This window comes from Dunckerocampus dactyliophorus, chromosome 6 (genome assembly GCF_027744805.1).
Source record: "Dunckerocampus dactyliophorus isolate RoL2022-P2 chromosome 6, RoL_Ddac_1.1, whole genome shotgun sequence".
NCBI lineage: Eukaryota > Metazoa > Chordata > Actinopteri > Syngnathiformes > Syngnathidae > Dunckerocampus > Dunckerocampus dactyliophorus.
In genome coordinates, this window is record NC_072824.1 from 7,503,057 (window position 1) to 7,523,915 (window position 20,859).

The 20,859-nt window shown below is 48.4% G+C and overlaps 3 protein-coding genes across 13 annotated transcripts; 2 read left to right on the plus strand and 1 right to left on the minus strand.

The window, feature by feature from the left end:
• The first annotated feature begins 765 nt into the window (after positions 1–765).
• LOC129183089 (echinoderm microtubule-associated protein-like 6) lies at positions 766–13,893 on the plus strand. 8 transcript variants are annotated; one of them, XM_054779935.1, is made up of 43 exons: positions 766–1,566; positions 1,631–1,790; positions 1,878–1,976; positions 2,045–2,113; positions 2,232–2,417; positions 2,488–2,623; positions 2,684–2,885; positions 2,955–3,092; positions 3,233–3,489; positions 3,554–3,760; positions 3,848–4,015; positions 4,162–4,268; positions 4,347–4,447; positions 4,537–4,723; positions 4,948–5,053; positions 5,140–5,233; positions 5,314–5,414; positions 5,634–5,836; positions 5,902–6,013; positions 6,081–6,208; positions 6,284–6,425; positions 6,494–6,646; positions 6,715–6,846; positions 6,923–7,011; positions 7,084–7,251; positions 7,316–7,517; positions 7,598–7,724; positions 7,845–7,923; positions 8,004–8,133; positions 8,207–8,305; positions 8,457–8,477; positions 8,556–8,570; positions 9,342–9,515; positions 10,868–11,076; positions 11,155–11,312; positions 11,408–11,522; positions 11,597–11,785; positions 11,852–12,024; positions 12,112–12,274; positions 12,355–12,458; positions 12,531–12,684; positions 12,762–12,862; positions 12,944–13,893. In XM_054779935.1, exons 1-43 carry the CDS (start codon positions 1,370–1,372, stop codon positions 12,966–12,968), a joined length of 5,880 nt encoding a protein of 1,959 aa, XP_054635910.1. In that variant the 5' UTR covers positions 766–1,369; the 3' UTR covers positions 12,969–13,893. The 8 variants fall into 8 exon arrangements, 7 of the variants coding, with proteins under 7 accessions (XP_054635910.1, XP_054635907.1, XP_054635912.1 ...); XM_054779932.1 differs by having other exon boundaries at positions 2,488–2,885; XM_054779937.1 differs by lacking the exon at positions 8,556–8,570.
• Positions 13,894–14,115: 222 nt separating this feature from the next.
• Positions 14,116–19,296, plus strand: mtif2 (mitochondrial translational initiation factor 2). Of its 4 annotated transcripts, none has more exons than XM_054780188.1 (15): positions 14,116–14,303; positions 14,377–14,535; positions 14,600–14,714; positions 15,318–15,489; positions 15,614–15,774; positions 15,847–16,023; positions 16,087–16,226; positions 16,290–16,414; positions 16,491–16,695; positions 16,760–17,012; positions 17,085–17,225; positions 17,286–17,450; positions 17,524–17,664; positions 17,749–17,941; positions 18,052–19,296. In XM_054780188.1, the coding sequence occupies exons 2-14, from the start codon at positions 14,401–14,403 to the stop codon at positions 17,916–17,918; spliced, it is 2,100 nt and encodes a 699-aa protein (XP_054636163.1). In that variant the 5' UTR covers positions 14,116–14,303; positions 14,377–14,400; the 3' UTR covers positions 17,919–17,941; positions 18,052–19,296. The 4 variants fall into 4 exon arrangements, 3 of the variants coding, with proteins under 3 accessions (XP_054636163.1, XP_054636162.1, XP_054636164.1); XM_054780187.1 differs by having other exon boundaries at positions 14,399–14,535; XM_054780189.1 differs by having other exon boundaries at positions 14,116–14,299; positions 14,399–14,535.
• Positions 17,699–20,333, minus strand: sde2 (SDE2 telomere maintenance homolog (S. pombe)). The gene is made up of 8 exons (XM_054780190.1): positions 20,066–20,333; positions 19,588–19,702; positions 19,389–19,500; positions 18,993–19,162; positions 18,811–18,925; positions 18,628–18,741; positions 18,308–18,551; positions 17,699–18,222 (listed from the first exon to the last, which is right to left on the minus strand). The coding sequence occupies exons 1-8, from the start codon at positions 20,168–20,170 to the stop codon at positions 17,989–17,991; spliced, it is 1,209 nt and encodes a 402-aa protein (XP_054636165.1). The 5' UTR covers positions 20,171–20,333; the 3' UTR covers positions 17,699–17,988.
• Positions 20,334–20,859: the final 526 nt, after the last annotated feature.

The window sequence follows — 20,859 nt, forward strand, 5'->3', positions numbered from 1 at the left end:
ATTTACAGGGTGATTCCATAATTTTTTCCTCAGAATTGAGTGATTCCATAATTTTTTCCCTCTGATTGGTCTAAAAAAGTATCTGTTACTGACTACCACATCTTTTTTTCTTGATTTCTTTTAGTGTTTCTTAAAGCCAGAAAGTTGCCATTTGAAATGACTTTAGTTTTGCGTCATGTCTGTGATCTGCTTTTTTTCTACAAATTTAAACAACTGAATGAACATCCTCCGAGACTGGTGATTCCATAATTTTTGCCAGGGGTGTACGCTTGTCGCAAACCGTAGTTTTTCTTTCAAGTAGAAAGACTTCATCTCCCAGCATGCACTGCACTCGACTCGCAGAAGCACTAACAGCCAATGAGACGGAAAAGACTGCAAACCTGCACTCCTTCAAAGTTAAATTCATCAGAACACAAAACATTGTTCTTGTTCATGTTGCAACATGCATTAAATATGAAGATGGCGTGAAAATCAGTGTTATATTAAATAAAGTGATATATGTACTATTAATAATTATGGGCAGCTAACACAAAAATAGAAGACTCAGCAGGCAAATATAGCACTTAACATTACAAGCACTAACAAAAACACACTGGATACTTAATGTAACAAAGGCTCATGGATTTTTGCTTATAAATACAAACCAGCTAATTAGCTAGTAAAGGCTAGCTTTTCAGAGTGTAAATCACCATTTGAAATAAATCAGTTTCTTCTCGCGTGTTTTATTTTGAAGGTTACGCCCGGATGTGGTGGCGTTAATCTTGCCGTCTTCCCGTGGGCAGTTATCTCAGTGACAGGCGTTCCAATCTGGATTCTTTTTCATTTATTTGCTGTGATTCCGGGCCGAGGTTCTACTGCGCGTCTCGGCCGGGTCAGAGGGCTTCCTCCCCGCAGTGCAGGAGCAGACGCAGCCGGGGACGACGCGCTGCTGACGGCCTGCTTCTCTTGTGTGGATACGCACAGCTCGGTGCGCTAATCTCATTTTGGACTCGAACCAGCAAAGACTGTGCACCGCTGGGACCCGACAAAATCCAAACGGAATCAGACAACGATGACGATAATGGTGATGATGAAGGTTGCACAGTAAAAAGTGCCACCAGGCAGCAGGTGCATGACTAGGGGCGGTGACCTTTCACCTTACCGCTAATCATCCTATGTCTTTAAGGCCTTTTTATTAAGGCTGGTTTTACGAAGTAATTAAATCTATCTTATCATTTTTAAATAATGACTACATTCAAAATGTCAGTCAGCCCAATGAAGATTATTTTTTTCTCTGTGCAATAATTGCTTTTTTAATGTTTCAAAGTGGAAAAAAAGTCTTTACAAGAAGTGTACAAGAAGTAAATGTGCCAGGAATGACTGAGCCAACATGGCCGACAAGACGGCACCGCGCTGCCAGCTGAGGTTGGAGTGGGTGCACGGCTACCGAGGTCACCAGTGTCGCAACAACCTGTTCTACACGGCCGGCAAGGAGCTGGTTTACTTCGTGGCTGGGGTGGGCGTGGTCTACAATGCGAGAGAACATACCCAGAAGTTTTACCTGGGACACAACGATGACATCATCAGGTAAACTTCCCGTGGTCACATGACCAGCGCTCAGTGGGTCGCTCACGCGGTGTCTCCCTCGCAGCCTGGCCCTTCATCCCGACAAAGTCCAGGTGGCAACCGGTCAGGTGGGAAAAGAGCCCTACATCTGCGTGTGGGACACGTACGCCATGCAGACCGTCTCTATCCTGTGTGACGTGCACACGCACGGTGTGGCCTGTCTGGCTTTTGATGCTGACGGGCAGGTAAGGCAACGCCCCCGTGGTGATGTCATTTTGGTCTGAGAGTGCATTGTGATGGAGCGACGCTCGTCATGTGCTCTGTTGTCATAGCGACTGGCCTCGGTGGGTCTAGATGCCAAGAACACCTTGTGTGTGTGGGACTGGAGGAGAGGAAGAGTCCTCGCCACGGCGACTGGCCACTCGGACAGAGTACGAGTCGCATGACTAATCCTCAGCTCAAACTATGGTGTTATTGATCCTATGCTTTCATACCGCAGATTTTTGATGTGGCCTGGGATCCATTTGTTTCCAGTCGATTGGTCAGCTGTGGCGTCAAACACATCAAGGTGGGCGGAGCCTAACATTTGCCATCTTTCCTTGGCTGTGTCGATTAATTGTTGACAAACGTAGTTCCTTTGAAAACCGGACTTCATTGTTGTCCTCTTGTTGCCTGTCGGCCCTCAGTTCTGGATTTTGTGCGGAAACGCTCTGACTCCCAAGAGAGGAATCTTTGGGAAGGCGGGTGACCTTCAAACCATTTTGTGTGTCGCCACCGCCAAGGAGCAGACCACTTACTCTGGCGCACTCAATGGGGATGTGTACGTGTGGCGAGGGGTCTCCCTGGTCAGGACGATACAGGCGGCACACGGAGTACGCACGCACACACATTTGAGAGCAGGAAGCGAGGCCGATGGGAAAATGTAGTATAATCTCATTTCAGGCGGGGATTTTCAGCATGCACGCCTGTGAGGAAGGTTTTGCCACCGGAGGACGAGACGGTTGTGTCCGACTGTGGGACATCGACTTCAAGCCCATCACCAAAATCGACCTTCGAGAAGCTGAGCAGGGATACAAAGGTTGGGATGCAAACGTCTGCTGTTCGAGCACCACTCGACATCATGCTCATATCGTTTCAGGTCTGTCCATCCGCAGTGTCTGCTGGAAGGCCGACCGCATTCTGGCGGGGACGCAGGACAGTGAGATTTTCGAGGTCATGGTCCGGGATCGGGACAAACCGGTTCTGCTGATGCAGGGTCACAGTGAGGGTGAACTGTGGGCGCTCGACCTCCACCCCAAACAGCCCGTTGCTGTAACCGGGAGTGACGACCGCTCCGTCAGGTAAGCCACTGCACTTCTGTCACCTGTCGTCACCTGTCGGTCTGACATAACTTCCTGTGTTTCTCTGAGGCTGTGGAGTCTTCCGGACCGAACCCTGCTGGCTCGCTGTAACATGGAAGAATCGGTGCGCAGTGTTTCCTTCAACAATGACGGATCTCAGCTGGCTCTGGGAATGAAGGATGGCTCCTTCACCGTCCTGCGAGTCAGGTGACCTCTGACTTTTTTGTCTTCTTTTACTCAGATTTTTAGCAAATGCCAAATATGTCACGAGCGCTTTCAGTCACATGATGCAAGCGTGGAAGTAAAAGTGAATAAAGAAGGTAAGGTGGTGCTGCTTGTGACCTCAGGGACATGACGGAGGTAGTGCACATCAAGGACCGAAAGGAGGTCATACACGAGCTCAAGTTTTCACCAGATGGCTCCTTCTTGGCGGTGGGGTCCAATGATGGCGTGGTGGACATCTATGCCGTCGCCCAGCGATTTAAAAAAGTGGGCGAGTGCAGCCATTCCACGTCGTTCATCACCCACCTGGACTGGTCTGTGGACTCCCGTTTCCTGCAAACTAATGATGGTGCCGGAGAGCGCCTCTTTTACCGGATGCCAGGTACTCTGCACCTCATCATCCCGTGTGTTGATCCAGACATTTACCTTGAGCTTATGCACTGCAGGTAAAGTGCTGTCCAAGGAAGAGGCTAAGGGTATCCACTGGATGACGTGGACCGGTGTACTGGGGCCGGAGGTAAACAGCATCTGGCCTAAATACTCCAATGTAACCAACGTCAACTCAGTGGACGCCAACTACAGCAGCGCTGTGCTGGCGACCGGCGACGACCTCGGCCTTGTTAAACTCTTCAGGTTCCCGTGTCTCAAGAAAGGTCCGTTCCACCACTGGTACCACATTAGCCACGTTTGACCTGCCAGAGAGTGTCCTTCGGCCCTCACTTGTTTCTACCTTCAAACAGGTGCCAAATTCAAGAAGTACATTGGCCATTCCGCACATGTGACCAACGTTCGATGGTCCAATGACCTACAGTGGGTCATCAGCACTGGTGGTGCTGATCACGCCGTCTTCCAGTGGCGGTTCCTACCTGAGGGCGTTATGAATGGTGTCCTGGAACCCCTCCTCCAAGGTAAAAGGTTTGCCCTTCAAGTCAGTCAGCGGTCTTTAAGTTGGACCCTTCCTGCAGGAGTTCTTTGGACCAGTACCCTTAAGAGCTTGTTAACATAAGAATAATCTAACAGTTCTTGAAATGTGTCTGCATTTTCCTGCTTGTAGAAGGCTATGCAGACTCCAACAGTGGCGACTCGGACTCAGACGTTTCCGAAGTGCCGGAGATCGACTCAGACATTGAGCAGGAATCTCAGCACAACTATGAGCGTCAGGTGATTACTGTAGAAGGAAGGTGGACGTGGACACCCCAAAAGTCTCGTTTGTATGTTAGACTCTGTTTGCGGTTGCAGGTGTACAAGGACGACCTCCCGCAGCTGCGCAGGAAGCTGATTGGTTCCCTGAAGAGGCAGAAAGCTCCGGAGGAGGGTCTTCGCCTGCAGTTTGTTCATGGGTAAAGTTCATGACCAAAATAGATGATCAGTGAGTGTGTTGACAATAAAGACAACTTCCACTTTGTTGGTTGTGGACCACCACCTGCAGGTACCGTGGCTTCGACTGTCGTAACAACCTGTTCTACAGTCAGACCGGGGAGGTGGTCTACCACGTGGCCGCCGTGGCGGTGGTCTACAACCGCCTGCAGCACAGTCAGAGGTTCTACCAGGGTCACGACGACGACATCCTCAGCCTCACTGTGCACCCTCTGAAAGACTACGCAGCCACTGCACAGGTACAGACAACCAGCTGGTGCCGTACTTCTGGACTGTCAGGCCTGTGAATTATAGACTAGAGTTGTCCTATTTAGTTAGACTAGAGCTGTCCTACCTAGTCATTGAGTATGAACCGATAAAGCCAGCTCGGATGAGAGGCAAATAACCTGAACAGTCCAGTTGCGATTCGATTCAATGCCCTGAGAGTTCTGGACTCTTTCTGCTGGATTGTCTGTGTGCTTAGGTTGGCCGGGACCCCGCCATCCACGTCTGGGACATCCCCACTCTGAAATGTCTGTCTCTGCTCAAAGGTCACCACAGCAAAGGAGTTTGTGCACTTGACTTCACAGGTATTTCAGGCCACTAGCGTTAAAGGTCACTCACGCCTCGTTATCACAGTCTTTCCAGATGTTTAATATTTTTTCATGTTTGGTAGCGGATGGTAAGAGTTTGGTGTCTGTTGGAATCGATGAATTTCACTCAATCGTCATCTGGGACTGGAAGAAAGGCGAACGACTTGCTAAAACCAGGTACCAAGTCTGAAGCCTTGCAGTCACCGTATAATATGTCATGTGAGGGCAGACCTTCTCCCAGTCCTTGTTTTCTGCAGGGGCCACAAGGACAAGATCTTTGTGGTGAAGAGTAATCCATTCAGGATGGACAAGCTGGTGACATTGGGGATGAAACACATCAAGTTCTGGCAGCACTCAGGTAGCACTGCTAACACCAAGCCAGCAAAAGTAGCTATGGGCGCTACTTTTCAATGTGGAACCATTAACATCCAACTGGTAGTCGGCTAATTGGCTACTTACCTGCTATTTTAGCTGACATTCCCTATTAATCTGGGTAGGATGCTTGCTAATTAGCTGCTGCCAATATGTCTTTGAAGAAATCACAGGATGTCATTTGGGTTCTTTTCTTTACAACCAGGTGGCGGTCTGACATTCAAACGAGGAATTTTTGGGAACCTCGGCAAGCAGGAGACGATGATGTCAGCGTGTTACGGTCGCTCAGAGGAGTTCGTCTTCTCGGGCGCGACGAACGGCGACGTTTACATTTGGAGAGAGACAACACTCGTCAAGACTGTCAAGGCCCACGACGGTCCTGTGTTTGCCATGTGCTCCCTGGACAAGGTCACATATTGATTTCACCTCACGGATAAGATGAGTCAATCAATGGCGTCGTGTTCTCTGTCCAGGGTTTCGTGACGGGCGGGAAAGACGGCGTAGTGGAACTCTGGGATGACATGTTTGAAAGATGTCTGAAGACCTATGCCATCAAGAGGGCGCTTCTATCGCCGTCCTCCAAAGGTGTAATGCTGTGGTGTGGTCGTGTCACGTGACTGGTCGCATAACATGTTTGGTCTTGTCCCATCAGGGCTGCTGCTGGAGGACAACCCGTCCATCAGAGCCATCACTCTGGGTCACGGCCACATTCTGGTGGGGACCAAGAACGGAGAAATTCTGGAGATTGACAAGAGCGGCCCAATGACACTGCTGGTTCAGGTCAGATAACGTCACAAGATAAATGCGACAAACAGGAAGGTGATGGTGAACGCCCTGAGGCTTGTTTATGTTCAGGGTCACATGGAAGGTGAGGTTTGGGGTTTAGCCACTCACCCACTACTTCCTGTCTGCGCCACCGTCGGTGACGACAAAACCCTGCGTATGTGGGAGCTGTCAGCCAATCACCGCATGGTTGCCGTTCGTAAGCTCAAAAAAGGTACAGCAGGAAAAGCTTGCCTCCATGGCTCGCGATCCTTTATGTGACCTGTGACTTTTGTGTGTCAGGTGGGCGGTGCTGCGCCTTTTCTCCGGACGGCAAAGTTCTGGCGGTGGGCCTGAACGATGGCAGCTTCCTGGTGGTGAACGCCGACACGTTGGAGGACATGGTGACCTTCCACCACCGGAGGGAACTCATCTCCGACATACGCTTCTCCCAAGGTACCTGAAGTCAGCCCGCAGATGGGCTGTGGGAAGTAACTGGCGGGGTTTTGCTGACCGCATTTCAGATGCAGGAAAGTACCTGGCCGTGGCGTCCCAGGATTCCTTTGTGGACATCTACAACGTGCTGACAAGCAAGAGAGTCGGCATCTGTAAAGGAGTCGGCAGCTTCATCACTCATGTGGATTGGGATTCTCGAGGTGAGCTTGGCATGGTAGCTTGCTAGCGTACTAACCGTGACTAAAACTTGCATACTTCCTGTTGTGCTCCTGGCAGGAAAACTTCTGCAGGTCAACACGGGAAACAAAGAGCAACTTTTCTTTGAGGCTCCTAGAGGACGCAAACAGAATATCAGCGCGGCTGAGGTACCCCAGCCCTCATTTTAATGTTTTCACGTAGACGCTTTCTCCTTGCTTTCACGCCGCTTTTCTTTCCAGTTGGACAAGCTGAACTGGGCCAGCTGGACTTCAGTTCTGGGTCCGACCTGCGAGGGAATATGGCCAACGTACGGATTCGTGAATGCTGCGTCGCTCACCAAAGATCGTAAACTGCTTGCCACCGGGGACGACTTCGGCTATCTGAAACTCTTCAGTTTCCCGTGCAGGGTGAGGCGCGGCCAATCTTCAACTTTGACTTTTGTGCTTCTACTTATGCAGTTTTCGTCTTTAGGGTCAATTTGCCAAATTCAAGAAGTATGTGGCTCACAGCGCCAACGTGACCAATGTCCGCTGGGCAAATGACGACGCCACGCTGCTGTCTGTGGGCGGGGCTGACACGGCGCTCATGATCTGGACCAGAGAGCCTCCAGGTCACAAAGAGAGCAAGGTCGTCGACAGCGAAGAGTCTGACGATGACACGGAGGAGGACGGAGGTCACACTGTCTGTTCCATTGATTTTTTTTTTTTTGTATTATTGGAGGGCTCATGTCCATACTTCTTGTGATTTCATCAGGCTACGACAGCGACGTGGCGCGGGAGAAGGCAGTGGACTACGTAACCAAAGTCTACTCAGCCAGCATAAGGAAGATGACAGGAACTAAACCTCACCTGCAGCACAAGGAGCTTCCTGTAGACGAGAGGTACCCGCTGCTCATTGGTTGGCGATGTCGGCTTCTTGTAGTTGATCCTGATTCTTGATCCCGGTTCTTAATCCTGGTTCTTGTTCTTCGTCTCGTCTCATCTTGTTTTCAACTTTCCAGACCTTCAGTGAGTCGAGCAACACCACTGCCTGAGAAACTTCTAAAGAACAACGTGACCAAGACGAAGAAAGCGGTGGAAGTCAGTCTGGTTCTGGTTTTGTGTCCAGTTCTGGTCTCAGCCTGCTGACATAGTCTTGTCACCGTTTTCCGTCTTCTCAGGAACTTCAGTTGGAGCACGTGTTTGGCTACCGAGGCTTTGATTGTCGCAACAACCTGCATTACCTCAACGACGGCGCCGACATCATCTTCCACACTGCCGCTGCCGTGGTCATCCAGAACCTGTCTTCCGGTTGGTAAATCTCTCACCACCACCGTGCCACGACTGAACACCGTCCATGTCCCAACGTTTCGCATGCCAACAGGAACTCAGAGTTTCTATCTGGAGCACACAGACGACATTCTCTGCCTGACCGTCAACCAGCATCCCAAATACCAAAATGTCATCGCCACAGGGCAGATTGGTGAGTCCAACGTGGCGCTGGCACCTCCAGGCACGTGGTCGTCCTCGTCACTGGCAGATCACTTTTTCACCATTGCTGCATGACCTTGGCTGCTTTTGGCCCATGGCGCTTGTCTTTTCTTGCTTCCTCGTTGTCTTCGTCCCTTCATCAGGTGACATCACGGACCTGCCAGGTAAGACACGCCTCACATCGTGCTGACAATCAGTCATGTGCGCATTTGATGTGTCTCACTTCTGTGTTGTTTGTGTAGAAGCTGACATGTCTGGTGAGTATCCCGGGGTCCGCTTCCTATTCAGGTCTGCTTGGCTCTCGCTCGCCATGTCAACACGCATATGAAAACAACATTCGTCCAAGCAGAAGCAGCCGAGCAAGTTCACGTTCAATACAAGGACAGCAACTTAGCCCACATACGCGCCATTGGTGTTAGCATCGGGCACTAGCGAGCTTTTCCTCACTGAAGACGGGTTGGCGTCTTGTCTGCAATTTTTACGTGGAAAACATTTGCAGCATGATTGGAAATGAGTTTTCATGTCCTCAATTAGTGCTAGCATGACCCTGAAGCGAGCCAGCATAGTTTAGCATCTAGCATAGACTGAGTGCCATGATAACGATTTGTCGTTCATGTGTTGTTCTGCCTGAATGATGAACGCGTGAAGAGCATGATCACACAGGACACACCGTTTGTCCACGTCAGGACTTGTCCACAAACTTTTGTTCAATCAATTCAGTGTTATGCAGCTTGTTCACATTCTTGAAGATGCTAATAAATGTTTAGTTATATTGTATAATTGGCTGCCCAAAGAGTCCAAAAGAGACAGATGTCAGAGAACCAGTGTGATCATGTAGCATGTCCCAGTCCACACATCCTTTCGCATCATCTGCTTTGATGGTTTTTGGTTCTCGGTCTGGTAGTTGATGTGCTCTTGAACTACGTTTGAAGCCTTTGGTCTTGAATTGTTGTGACTCTGTGCTGCTGTGGTTCCTCAGGGTCCATGAGCTGACTTTTGGTCTTTACAGTTCTGGTCTCTCATCACAGGCTTTTCGCCTTCCATCCACGTGTGGGACGCCATGACCAAGCAGACTCTGTCCATCCTGCGTTGTTCCCATGCTAAAGGTGTGGGCTACGTTAACTTTAGCGCTACTGGGAAGCTTCTGCTGTCTGTAGGGGTGGAACCTGAACATGTGATCACGGTGTGGAGGTGGCAGGAAGGTAATAACCATTCCTTCATGAGGCGTGCATTTCTTTTTCTTTTTTTTTTAAGATTGTACAGTGGAACCCATCAGTTGATCCCATTTATGTCGACAACCTGTCTATGTCAAACATCTCGACTTATCTCATCAAGTCCTGGTTCACCGTGTTTGTATTATTACTAAAATTGCCCACTTAAGACTACTTTTGTCGACACAAAGGGGTAATTTTTATGAAAAATGGGTCAGTTTATGTCGACTTGTTGTAGTATTGTCAGCTTTATTATCACTTAGCAGAAACGACACCACAACACAACTACTATCTGGTTGCACAGCTTTAAAACATGCACGCAGTGACTTCCTGTTCAGTGCAAAGTAATCTTCAAAATAAAAGCATGGTATAAAATACCTGATGCACAAGAACAACACAAGACTGAATTAAAAATATGCACAAATGGAGGAAAACCATGTCAACAAAGGGTATCGTCACCCATTCTCTCTGTGTCTCTGGCGAAAGTCAAGAGTAAATGTGTTATGGTGACAACCGCTTATGTCAACGTGAGTCAGCCATTCTGAGGGCTGAGGGTTCCATTGTAAAGTGGATCCCCGCACATTTGCAAATTGCCTATTTTTTGGCCAAATAATTTGTTTTAATTCTCTTAAAATAGGCATTTTTTCCCGCAGAAAACACATCTCATTCACCCTAAGTTGATGATAATGTACTGTATAGATGTGTAACGGATGCCAGCCTGTGAGGCTGTGCAAGTGTACGTTGGTAAACCTCACTCTCTCTGCCTTAAGAGCTGCGCTGAACACGCGGTCGACAGTCTGGGCTTTTGACGTGTGGTCAGCGCTCTCGTCTCCCATTACGAAGGTCCTGTGTTCGAGCCCCGGTGCGGGCGGTGCGAAATAGGGCGGGTTACAGATGTAAAACAATTTTACATGTACTGTGGTACATGTTTGTGTCCTAATGCGTCACTATTTCGCACTTTGTTCAGCCGTCCTTGAACGCACCATAGTTGTGTGCTGTGATCGGCTACACTATGACTCCAATTCCATCAATTTTTAAAAATGAATTAAAATGCATTTAATAAGTGTGTGATGCGTGGAGTTTACTTTTATTGCAAATGTTGATCAGAAATCAGAGAACGTCAACGTCAAGCTCGCAGGAGGGTTTGGAGGCGGTGGAGCGAGCCATGTATCAAAAATAGACATTTTCATGGGCGTATCAATGACTCGCAGATTTTTGCAATTCGCTGGTAGGTGTGGAACGGAACTCTGAAACAGGGACCTACTGTAGTTGTAAACTTAGCTATTGCAATGCCCCTTGCAGAATGTATGTTACAATTATTTGACACTGAAACACCTGGACAGGCACCAGGATCACAAGTAAAGGTGGCCACCCTGAGCGCATCTTTGTGGTGGAGTTCAGACCAGACTCGGACACCCACTTTGTGTCGGTGGGAATCAAACACATCAAGTTTTGGACTCTGGTCGGAGGCTCGCTGGTGTACAAGAAAGGCGTGATCGGCTCTGTGGAGGACGGACGCACACAGACCATGTTGTCTGTTGCCTTTGGTGCTGTAAGCTAAAGCATGAAGCTTTGTGGACCTTCACATACTTTTAGCGGACCATTAAATCTGTGTGTGTGTCTCGTGTAGAACAACCTGACATTCACTGGTGCCATAAATGGGGACGTGTATGTGTGGAGAGAACACTTCCTGGTCCGGGTGGTGGCCAAGGCACACAGTGGTCCGGTGTTCACCATGTACACCACGCTGAGGGACGGGCTCATCGTCACCGGTGGAAAAGAACGTCCGTGAGTGCATGTCCAATTAGGTCTAACCCTAACCTCACCCATTTTGGAAAACTTCCTTCTGGTGTAATCTTTCTCTTTGTCACTGTGGTGGACAGGACCAAGGAAGGCGGTGCTGTCAAACTCTGGGACCAGGAGATGAAGCGATGCCGAGCCTTTCAGTTAGAGACCGGCCAGCCAGTGGAGAACGTCCGATCCGTCTGCAGGGGGAAAGTATGAGCAACACAACAAACTTTGAATCCGCTTTCCAGGACAGGTCTTGCTCAGATTGTGGTCCCGTGGTCCAGGGTAAGATCCTGGTAGGAACCAAAGATGGCGAGATCATCGAGGTTGGAGAAAAGAATGCCGCCTCCAACACCATGATCAACGGACACACGCAAGGCGGGATTTGGGGTTTGTCAGCTCACCCTTTCAAGGACGTCGTCATCTCGGCCAGCGATGACGGAACCATCCGCATTTGGGACCTGGCTGATAAGGTGCACAGTCAGAACCCGACTGCTTTTTACAGAAGCTATGCATACTATTGGTTGTTTGTGTCTTAGAAACTCCTCAACAAAGTGACTTTGGGACATCCCGCTAAGTGTGTGTCGTACAGTCCCAATGGAGAGATGGTCTCCATCGGCATGGAGAATGGAGAGTTCATCATCCTGCTGGTCAACTCGCTCAGTGTGTGGAGCAAGAAGAGAGACCGCAGTGTCGCCATCCAGGACGTACGGTCGGTCCTACGCTAGAACTTAGGACCTGGCTCTTTAGCAGATGTTTTACGGATGTGAATGAAATCTCTTTTTCTTCACTGTGCTAGCTTTAGCCCGGACAACCGCTTTCTGGCAGTAGGTTCTCTTGAAAGCGCTGTGGACTTCTACGACCTTTCTCTGGGACCGTCCCTCAACCGCATTGGTTACTGCAAGGACATCCCGGGATTCGTCATCCAGATGGACTTCTCTGCTGACAGCAAGCACATTCAGGTTGACTTCAGTCTCCTGTCTCACTCTGGCTCCCTCGCTAGTCTCTTGACCACAATAGTCCGTCACCGTCCTCCTCGCAGGTGTCCACCAGCACCTATACTCGACAGGTGCATGAGGTTCCTTCAGGGAAGATTGTCGCAGAGCCGTTGGCAATTGAGAGGATCACCTGGGCTACCTGGACCAGGTGGGAAGTAGAGAAAGCTCTAAGATTACCAGGAAGACCACTGCTGTCCTAAAATGTTTGTTTTCTGTCCAGCATCCTGGGTGACGAGGTTCTTGGAATTTGGCCACGTAATGCCGACAAGGCGGATGTTAACTGCGCCTGCGTGTCCCATGCCGGCCTCAGCCTGGTGACCGGAGACGACTTCGGCCTCATCAAGCTCTTCGACTTCCCATGCTCCGACAAATTTGTACGCCATGAAGCGTCTGCCTCGTCTAATGTGGATCTTCGCTAGTTAATTTGGGATCTTTGATGTGTATTTCACAGGGGAAACACAAGCGTTACTTCGGTCACTCTGCTCACGTGACCAACGTCCGCTTCTCCTGCGACGACAAGTTTGTCATCAGCGCCGGTGGCAGCGACTGCAGGTGAGAAAAAAGTGCCGCGGCTCGACTGCCAGACGGCGCTATGTTCAAAGTTTGGTTTGACTTTCTTTTTTCTTCCTCCAGTTTGCTTGTGTGGAAATGTCAATAATTACCAGAATCCTCAGCTCCTGCCATGCTGAGGACAGGAGGTCTTTTATTGTGGTGGTGATGATGTTAGCATGTTTCCTGTGTCAGGATGTGCCTTTTCACTCTGACCAAACAATTTCATTTAAACGTGTGGTGCTACTAGGAAGGGTGTTGAGGGCTTGTTTACCAAACACTGTGGTGATAAAAGAAGTAACAAAACAAATTAAATCCAATGAATTCTACCTCTGTACGTGATCAGTGTCATATTGAAGGTAGACAATACATGTTGGAATATTTGCAATACATTGTGTGATTACACATTTGCAAGATTGATATTTATCAGTGATGCTAGAATAGATCTTCATGTGTTATTGATGTCAGCGCTAATGGGAGCGTAAAACGTATTTTATTTTATATTTCCTTGTATTTTGTCTCCTGTGATGGGTTGCATGTTTGTTGTGTGCAGATGGTGAAGTTAGCACCATTAGCTAGACACTTAGCAACAACATTAAACAAATTGTAAACAGTAGAAATAATTCAAACAGATGCTAACGGTAATGAAATGATGCTACGTCGAGTTCGATTTTAGTTTAGCACAAATGTTGGAAAAGAAAAACTTAGATTTTTCTCATATTGCGTGTTATTTATTAAAGATTATTTTGAATCCAACATTTCAAAGACAGAAACATCAGGGAAAGTCCTTGTGTTTAGCCTAGCTTAGCATAACCAACAAAGTTTAATTGGAAGCGAGGTACTAAAACGAATTGAACTTTGTGCTAAACTAGATTACCTAAACTAAACCAGATGCTATTATTTGTGTGATTTATCAACCTCAGTGTTTCATGTTGCTTCAGATTGTGGATGGATTTGTCAACTAAGTTTACAGTGTGTTTAGAAATAAGATCAAAATTACTTATTTTACAATAATGTGAGACTTATTTACATACATTGTTGTGTGTTGTAAATTGATTAAATAATTGAAATAAAAAAACATGAAACAAAGCACGACTGGACTGTAGTGTGTTTTACAATTCAACATGTAAAATATTTGGCGAATAAAGACCGTTATGAACAAAAAAGGATACGGATAAGGATACGGAGAGATGTAGTTCCACTCCACGTCTGTGGGGGGCGGTGACAATACCTGTACATCTGCGCTGCCGGCACAGTGTCATGGCGGCGTCCATGTCAATAGGACGACGACAGATGCGGTGGCTTTAATTTCAAGATGAGCTGAAAAGGAAACACTTAGATGCGCAAATGAAGAACAAGTTTGTTTCTTCCGTTTTATTTATTTGTCACGTTGCGTCAGAACGACGCGCCTTCTGAGCAATTCAGACGTGGAATCTCCCAGCAAGTAAACTTCTAATCCTTTTAACTTCTTCCAAAAAATTAAGCAATTAAAGATTGTTTTATTTCAAAGAAATCAGTAATGTTGCACTTTGCTCACAGATATGAACATGATGTCTTCCGTGGTGCACGGAGCCCGGCGCCTCGTGCACGCTACCAACTTCCCGTCTCAATTCCTGCTCTGTCCTGTTTTAAGCCCCGCTCCCCTGCTCACATGCAGGTCGCTGGCCTCCAAGCAGGTGAGTTGTCAAGCCCACCCACGCTCTGGGTTGTCATGTGACCTCACTTTGTAGCTTGCTGCAGTTCAAAGGTCACAAGAAGGAGCAGAAGCCAAAAGTCAACATCGACAAACAGGAAGTGGAGATCCAGCAGAGGATGACGGTGGAGGCACTCGCTCGAGCCATCAACCGAGACGTTGGTAAGAAGATATATTCTATTTTATAATAATTAATATTATATATTATTATTTAATTAATATAATATTAAAGATAATTTCTATTTTAGCATGTAGACTTAAGACTATGTAGATCTGTTCAATTATATACAGTATACACAATCATTAGTGAGGATGAATGTTATTATTGAATAATGACTGTTTTTTTTTTTCAGCCAATGTTAATAAAACTCAAAGCTCAAAGCAATTCAGATTTCAACCATAATGTGCCTCAGAGCGACATCACGTGAGACTTCAGCTCAGTGAGCATCTAAATAATGAACTCCGCAAGCTTTTTTGTGAGGTCATTACAAAAGGGTACCATTGTAATGACAACCTTAGAACGGGAAATGAAGCTTACTTTGACAGAGGAAAGGTTCTGGATGGTCAGTACAATTAATGAAACATGACGAGGCCTTATTAATTCCAACAATAACATATGGTTTAAATAAAAATCATTTTATTATACAGTGATTAACTTACTTTTTACACTTGTATGACTGTAAGAATAGTTTTAACATGAGAACAACGACTAGTGTTGTAGAAAATTATTGTGAATGTTCTGCTGTGTGTTTGTGGTGTTTCCAGATCACGTTGTTGAGGCGCTGCTGAACACACCGCTGGATGTGGACTCTCTGGAGCCAGACTCGGTTCTGGATGAGAGGTGGATCAAAGAGGTGGTGAAGCTGTCAGGAATGAAGTTCCGATGGGCCAAACTGAGCGAGAATCAAGACAGAGAGAACAGAGACGCGGTGCGAAGGTACTATGGGATTCCTCATGAAGTGGCCAGCTGGATTGATGCTGCTAAAATACACTGAGCTAACGTAAAAGCAGCAGTGTGACATCATCAAACTGTTTTATCAACTGACCTATGACCCCCATAGACCGCCAACGGACCTGAGCAGAATGGTGAAACGCTCCCCGGTGGTCACCATCATGGGTCACGTGGACCATGGCAAAACCACGCTGCTGGACAGTCTGAGGAAGAGCCAGATTGCCGCCATGGAGGCCGGCGGCATCACGCAGCACATTGGAGCGTTCCGAGGTATTACCATCACAACCACTGACGCCGTGTTCAAGGAAGCGATGAGGCCGCTGTGTTTTTGGTCTCTTGCAGTTGAGTTGCAGACAGGTGAGATGATCACTTTCCTGGATACGCCTGGTCACGCCGCCTTCTCCGCCATGAGGGCCCGGGGAGCCAACGCAACAGACATAGTCATCCTCGTGGTGGCGGCAGATGACGGTGTGATGACTCAGACCATCGAATCCATCCAGCACGCCAAGCAAGCTGGAGGTACGCACAGCGCCGGTAGTTGATGTTGTTGGCTAGCGGTGTCACCACTGCCTTGTGTTGCAGTTCCCATGATTGTGGCAGTCAACAAATGTGACAAACCTCAGGCCGACCCTCAGAGGGTCAAACAAGAACTCCTCGCTCACAATGTCGTCTGCGAGGAGTTCGGAGGAGACGTTCAGGCCATTCACATCTCTGCCCTCAAGGTATGGACACTTTTAATACTTCAGACTTCAGACTACGTCAGAACGAGCTGATGTCGTCGCCAGGGTGACAACCTGCTGGCTCTGGTCGAGGCCACGGTGGCGCTGGCGGAGGTGTTGGAGCTGAAGGCAGAGCCTGATGGCCCGGTAGAGGGCGTTGTCATCGAGAGTCGCACAGACAAAGGCAAAGGGTGGGTGGTCTTCATCATGGCTGACTGTAAGGAAACAGGAAGTTTCTGATTTCCACTTCCTGCTCCATCTTGTCAGTCCCGTCACGACAGCCATTGTCCAGCGGGGGGCGCTGAAGCGAGGCTGTATCCTAGTGGCAGGAAAGACTTGGGCAAAGGTGCGCTTCCTGTTTGATGAGAAGGGCACAGCGGTGACAGAGGTGGGGCCTAGCATGGCGGTGGAGGTGATTGGTTGGAAGGAGCTCCCGTCTGCTGGCGACACTATCCTGGAGGTGGAGTCTGAGGTCAGGATGCCACGCCCCTTCTTGGCACCCAACGCAGGCGATGACATCATGGTTGTGTCTACAGCAACGAGCGAGGGAGGTGGTGGACTGGAGGAACCACGAGGAGGAGCTTAAGAGGCTGAGGGCAGAGCAAAATGCCATCGAGCTCAAACAGAAAGAACACCTGGACAAGTACAGGAAGGAGAGGGAGGGGCTGGCTCACCTCAATTGGCGCCAGAGGAAATGGCATCTGTACCAAAGCACCAAGGGCAATTTCGCTGCCAGGACCAGAGAGAATACGTGTGACAACAACCTCAGCCTGCCGCTCATCATCAAAGGTACGCACGCTAGCGCCGCCTCCCCATGTCAGCCATGTTATTCAAGATTTATTTATGTTCCCCGCTCTCCAGCTGATGTTGATGGTTCTGTGGAGGCCATCTTGAATATTTTGGAAACCTACGACGCTCAGGACCAATGTCAATTGGAGGTCGTTCACTTTGGCATTGGCGACGTCTCTGAAAACGACCTCAACATGGCAGACACCTTTGAAGGTATGAGTCTGACATCACCGGTCTGTGACATTGAGTTTTGGTGACGCCACTCCTTCCCAGGCAGCGTGTATGGCTTCAACGTGGCAGCGAGCAGGTCCATTCAGCAGATGGCGGCAAAACGAGGCGTCCCGCTGAGGCTTCATAGCATCATTTACAAGCTGATCGATGAGCTGAAGGTGGAGATAAATAGCAAGTTGCCATCTCTCGTACGTTACAACACTGTGGGTGAGTCATTGCTTGAGTGCATCAATGTTTCTGTCACCACCTCGGCCTTTGACCCGTTGGGTCCGCCCACCAGGTGAGGCGACGGTCCTGGCCATGTTTGATGTGAAGGTGGGCAAGAAGAAGATGGCAGTCGCCGGCTGTCGTGTTCAGAAAGGTCAGCTTGATCGCAAGCTCAAGTTCCGTCTGATTCGAGGTCGAGACACTGTGTGGGAAGGTGAGTGCAGCTTCCTTCAAAATAAAAGCACACCTTCAGGGTTTGTCAACAAGTTTATTGAACATTGCATGTGTTCCTCGAAAGGTTCTCTCATGGCGTTAAAGCACCACAAAGATGATGTGAACACCGTGAAGGCGGGAATGGAGTGCGGTCTGTCAGCCGATTCGGAGGTGACGTTCCTTGTTGGCGATGTCATTGAATGTTTCGAAGAGGTGGACGATCCACAGGTCACGACTTGGGACCCTGGCTTTTGAGCCAAACAAGCTAAAAAAAAAAAGTAATTTAAAACAAACAGGAAGTTTCCTTTCTCTTTGACCTTTGTCTTCATTTTCTCTTGGACTTAGCGGGCTTGGCGAGCAGTAATGGGTTGATCTGGTCCGTCTGCAGGTTTCTTACGGCGAAGAGGCGAGAGGCACGCTCGCTGAGCGTCCCTCCGCACTTCACTCCACGACTCATCAGTTCCTGCTTGAGAACCTCCAGACCCAAACGTTCCAACTCTTGAATGCTCTTGGCAGACGACACGCTGACTGTCAGGACGTCATCGCCACCATCACCACGCTGTGGACCACACACACACACGCCAATCACATCAGAAGCAAAAAGCCACATCATGTGATCGTCACCTAGGGGGAGGAGTTCTCACCTGCAGCACAGATGAGCATCTGGACACTGCCACCGCCTCCTCTTGGTGGGGAGTGGCCTCCTGGACCGCGACTTCCTCCTGGTGGGGAGTGGCCTCCTGGACCGCGACTTCCTCCTGGTGGGGAGTGGCCTCCTGGACCGCAACTTCCTCCTGGACCGCGACTTCCTCCTGGACCGCGACTTCCTCCTGGGGGGGCGTGGCCTCCTGGACCGCGACTTCCTCCTGCAGGGGCGTGGCCTCCATGCTGACCATAACAAATATCTTTGGTGACAAACTATTTTTACACAAAAAAAAAATAAAAATAATAATGGCACAGCCACCTGCTGCTTGGCCCAGGCTCCACCCTCAGTGTTGTCATGGTAGCAGCAGCTGCACAGGAGGAGGTGGATGGTGAATCGTCGTCATCCTCTGAGCTCAGCTCACCAACACCAGTCCTGTTGCCATGACAACCAATGTAGAATCACAGTAGCATGACAGTGTGCGTTCTTGTGACAGTCACTCACCAAAAACACGCCCCCATCTTCTTCGGCTTCTTGATTGGCGGCTCACTTTGACTGGAGGTGTGTCTCTTGGGGGACAAGTGGGCGCTCACCTGGGAGCTGGACGCTGCTTGCAGACCTGGAGATGATAACTTAGTCAGACAATAGACAGGACGTGTGTGTGTCAACAAAACCACGCCACTGACCTTTAAGCACCGAGTCCTCGAGTCGCTCTGACAGGTCGTGACACTGCTGCTGGTATGAGGCATCGCTGAACTGGTGTTTGGGTTCCATGAGCTTCCTCTGCAGACGCTCCAGACGACGCTGCTCCTTCTCCGCTTCACGCTCAGTCTGCTGCTTCAGCCAATCTGCCATCCTGCCGCACGCACGCAAGGAACGAGTTATTTCAAACCAAAAGAGACAGATTAACAAAACGCCATCAAGTGATTTGCCTTCCACCATGTTTGTTTGTAAAAACAACTATAAAGCATATTGTTTCATCCTTGATTGATCAGACATTGTCTTGAGTGTCTTTGATAACTGTGACTGTCCTCCATTGGCACCGAATCATTCACTCTCACTCGACTCAGCTCAGAACCCACTCTTTCTCGTGGTTGACGTCTCTCAGGCGTCGTCCACTCAGATCTCTGCAGGCTTCACGATTGGTCGTCTTCTCAATCTGAGCGCCAAGAGCTCGCAACATTGAACCGAACCCTGAACACACCATGCAAGAAGGCCATTCAAACAACTGTCCATCGTTGTGACATCACTTTCCGTTTGCCTCTCCTTGCTGACACTGACCTCCCTTCCCTCCAAGGAGACGGGGTACCAGGTGATAGACAGCCCCGCCTTGCAGCTGATCATCCAGGCTGGCCAGACGTCCATCTCTGTTAACGTACAAGTCATTTGACGACACCTGAACAAAAAATAATGACACTTGGACATCAGCGTCTCCGTCAATTAATCACCTTATAAAATTACTGTACCTGATTTACTTTGACCCAACACACTGATGCGATGAGACAAAAAATAAGCTGAACATTGAAATACTTGTTTAATCGTTCCTGTTCTACCGTTATTAACTACATTGTATAAAACCCTGAAAAAAGAGGCTAGGACTGACTACAACGAATTAAAAAGCTAACAAAAGATTCGTGTAGAAAAACAAACCGACCACGTAAGAAATTAAAGTTCCTATTTAGCTAAAGCAGAAAGCTAGCCAAGATCGCAACGACATTTAGTGGTCGTTTTGCCGCCTCAATCTGACATCAACACTCACCCATTGTTGGCCGAACCGCAGCAGCATATCTCGAACCACAGAACCTTCTGGAAACACAAAGTTAGAAAACCTAGAGCGACCCGGGGCACAAACAAACACCTCCATGCTAGCTTGTTAACTCGTCAGTGGCTGCGTCGTCTTCCGCAGATTCGTCTTCTTCGTTATTAAACAACTTGTGATGTGCGTTAGCGCCACCTTGTAACAGGGAGTATGGATGAAACGTGCATGATGTTTTTTTTTTATTTAGTTTGGTCTTTTCAATGATTCCTTGTCAAAGCTGAACTACCAGACGCCAGTAGGTATATTTTAGGGTGGCTACAGAAAAATGGCTACTGTCGGCCGTAACATGGGCCGTATCAAGACGCTGATTAGACAGCATGATTACCTCACAGGTGTGGCTGACCTACATTTTGCAGCTAAGTATACTGTAGTTAAGATGTACTTTATCTGACATTGGGGAAAACACAGCTGCCGTATAAATGCACATATAGTCTAAACAGGACAAAAATAAACACGACTTCAATAAAAATGGAATGAAGGAGTGATAATAATAATAATAATAAAAGAAAATAAACACAGCCCAAAAGGAAACATAATGAGACAATCTCAAAAAAGTCCAATCAAAATAAGGGCCAAATATAAATGAACTGAAAACATGTGACATTTATGTGACATGAGGGTGACTTAATCAATTTTCATTGGGCTTCTCCGATTAAATAAAGAGTTCTGTACAGGGGCTGCTGGGTGTCGTCCAGGATGGGCAATCTTCTCCGAGGTGCTCCTTTCTTCTAATA

Excerpts from the sequence above, each read along its gene's own strand:
- LOC129183089 (XM_054779932.1), top strand. The coding sequence starts at position 1,370 with ATGGCCGACAAGACGGCACCGCGCTGCCAGCTGAGGTTGGAGTGGGTG. Across the intron at positions 4,269-4,346 it reads AGCACAACTATGAGCGTCAG|GTGTACAAGGACGACCTCCC; the intron begins GTGATTACTGTA and ends TTGCGGTTGCAG. Across the intron at positions 7,252-7,315 it reads TCTTCAGTTTCCCGTGCAGG|GGTCAATTTGCCAAATTCAA; the intron begins GTGAGGCGCGGC and ends TTTCGTCTTTAG.
- mtif2 (XM_054780188.1), top strand. The coding sequence starts at position 14,401 with ATGAACATGATGTCTTCCGTGGTGCACGGAGCCCGGCGCCTCGTGCAC. Across the intron at positions 15,490-15,613 it reads AACAGAGACGCGGTGCGAAG|ACCGCCAACGGACCTGAGCA; the intron begins GTACTATGGGAT and ends TGACCCCCATAG. Across the intron at positions 17,013-17,084 it reads CCTGCCGCTCATCATCAAAG|CTGATGTTGATGGTTCTGTG; the intron begins GTACGCACGCTA and ends CCCGCTCTCCAG.
- sde2 (XM_054780190.1), bottom strand. The coding sequence starts at position 20,170 with ATGGAGGTGTTTGTTTGTGCCCCGGGTCGCTCTAGGTTTTCTAACTTT. Across the intron at positions 19,163-19,388 it reads GACGTCAACCACGAGAAAGA|GATGGCAGATTGGCTGAAGC; the intron begins GTGGGTTCTGAG and ends TGCGTGCGGCAG. Across the intron at positions 18,926-18,992 it reads CGAGGACTCGGTGCTTAAAG|GTCTGCAAGCAGCGTCCAGC; the intron begins GTCAGTGGCGTG and ends TATCATCTCCAG.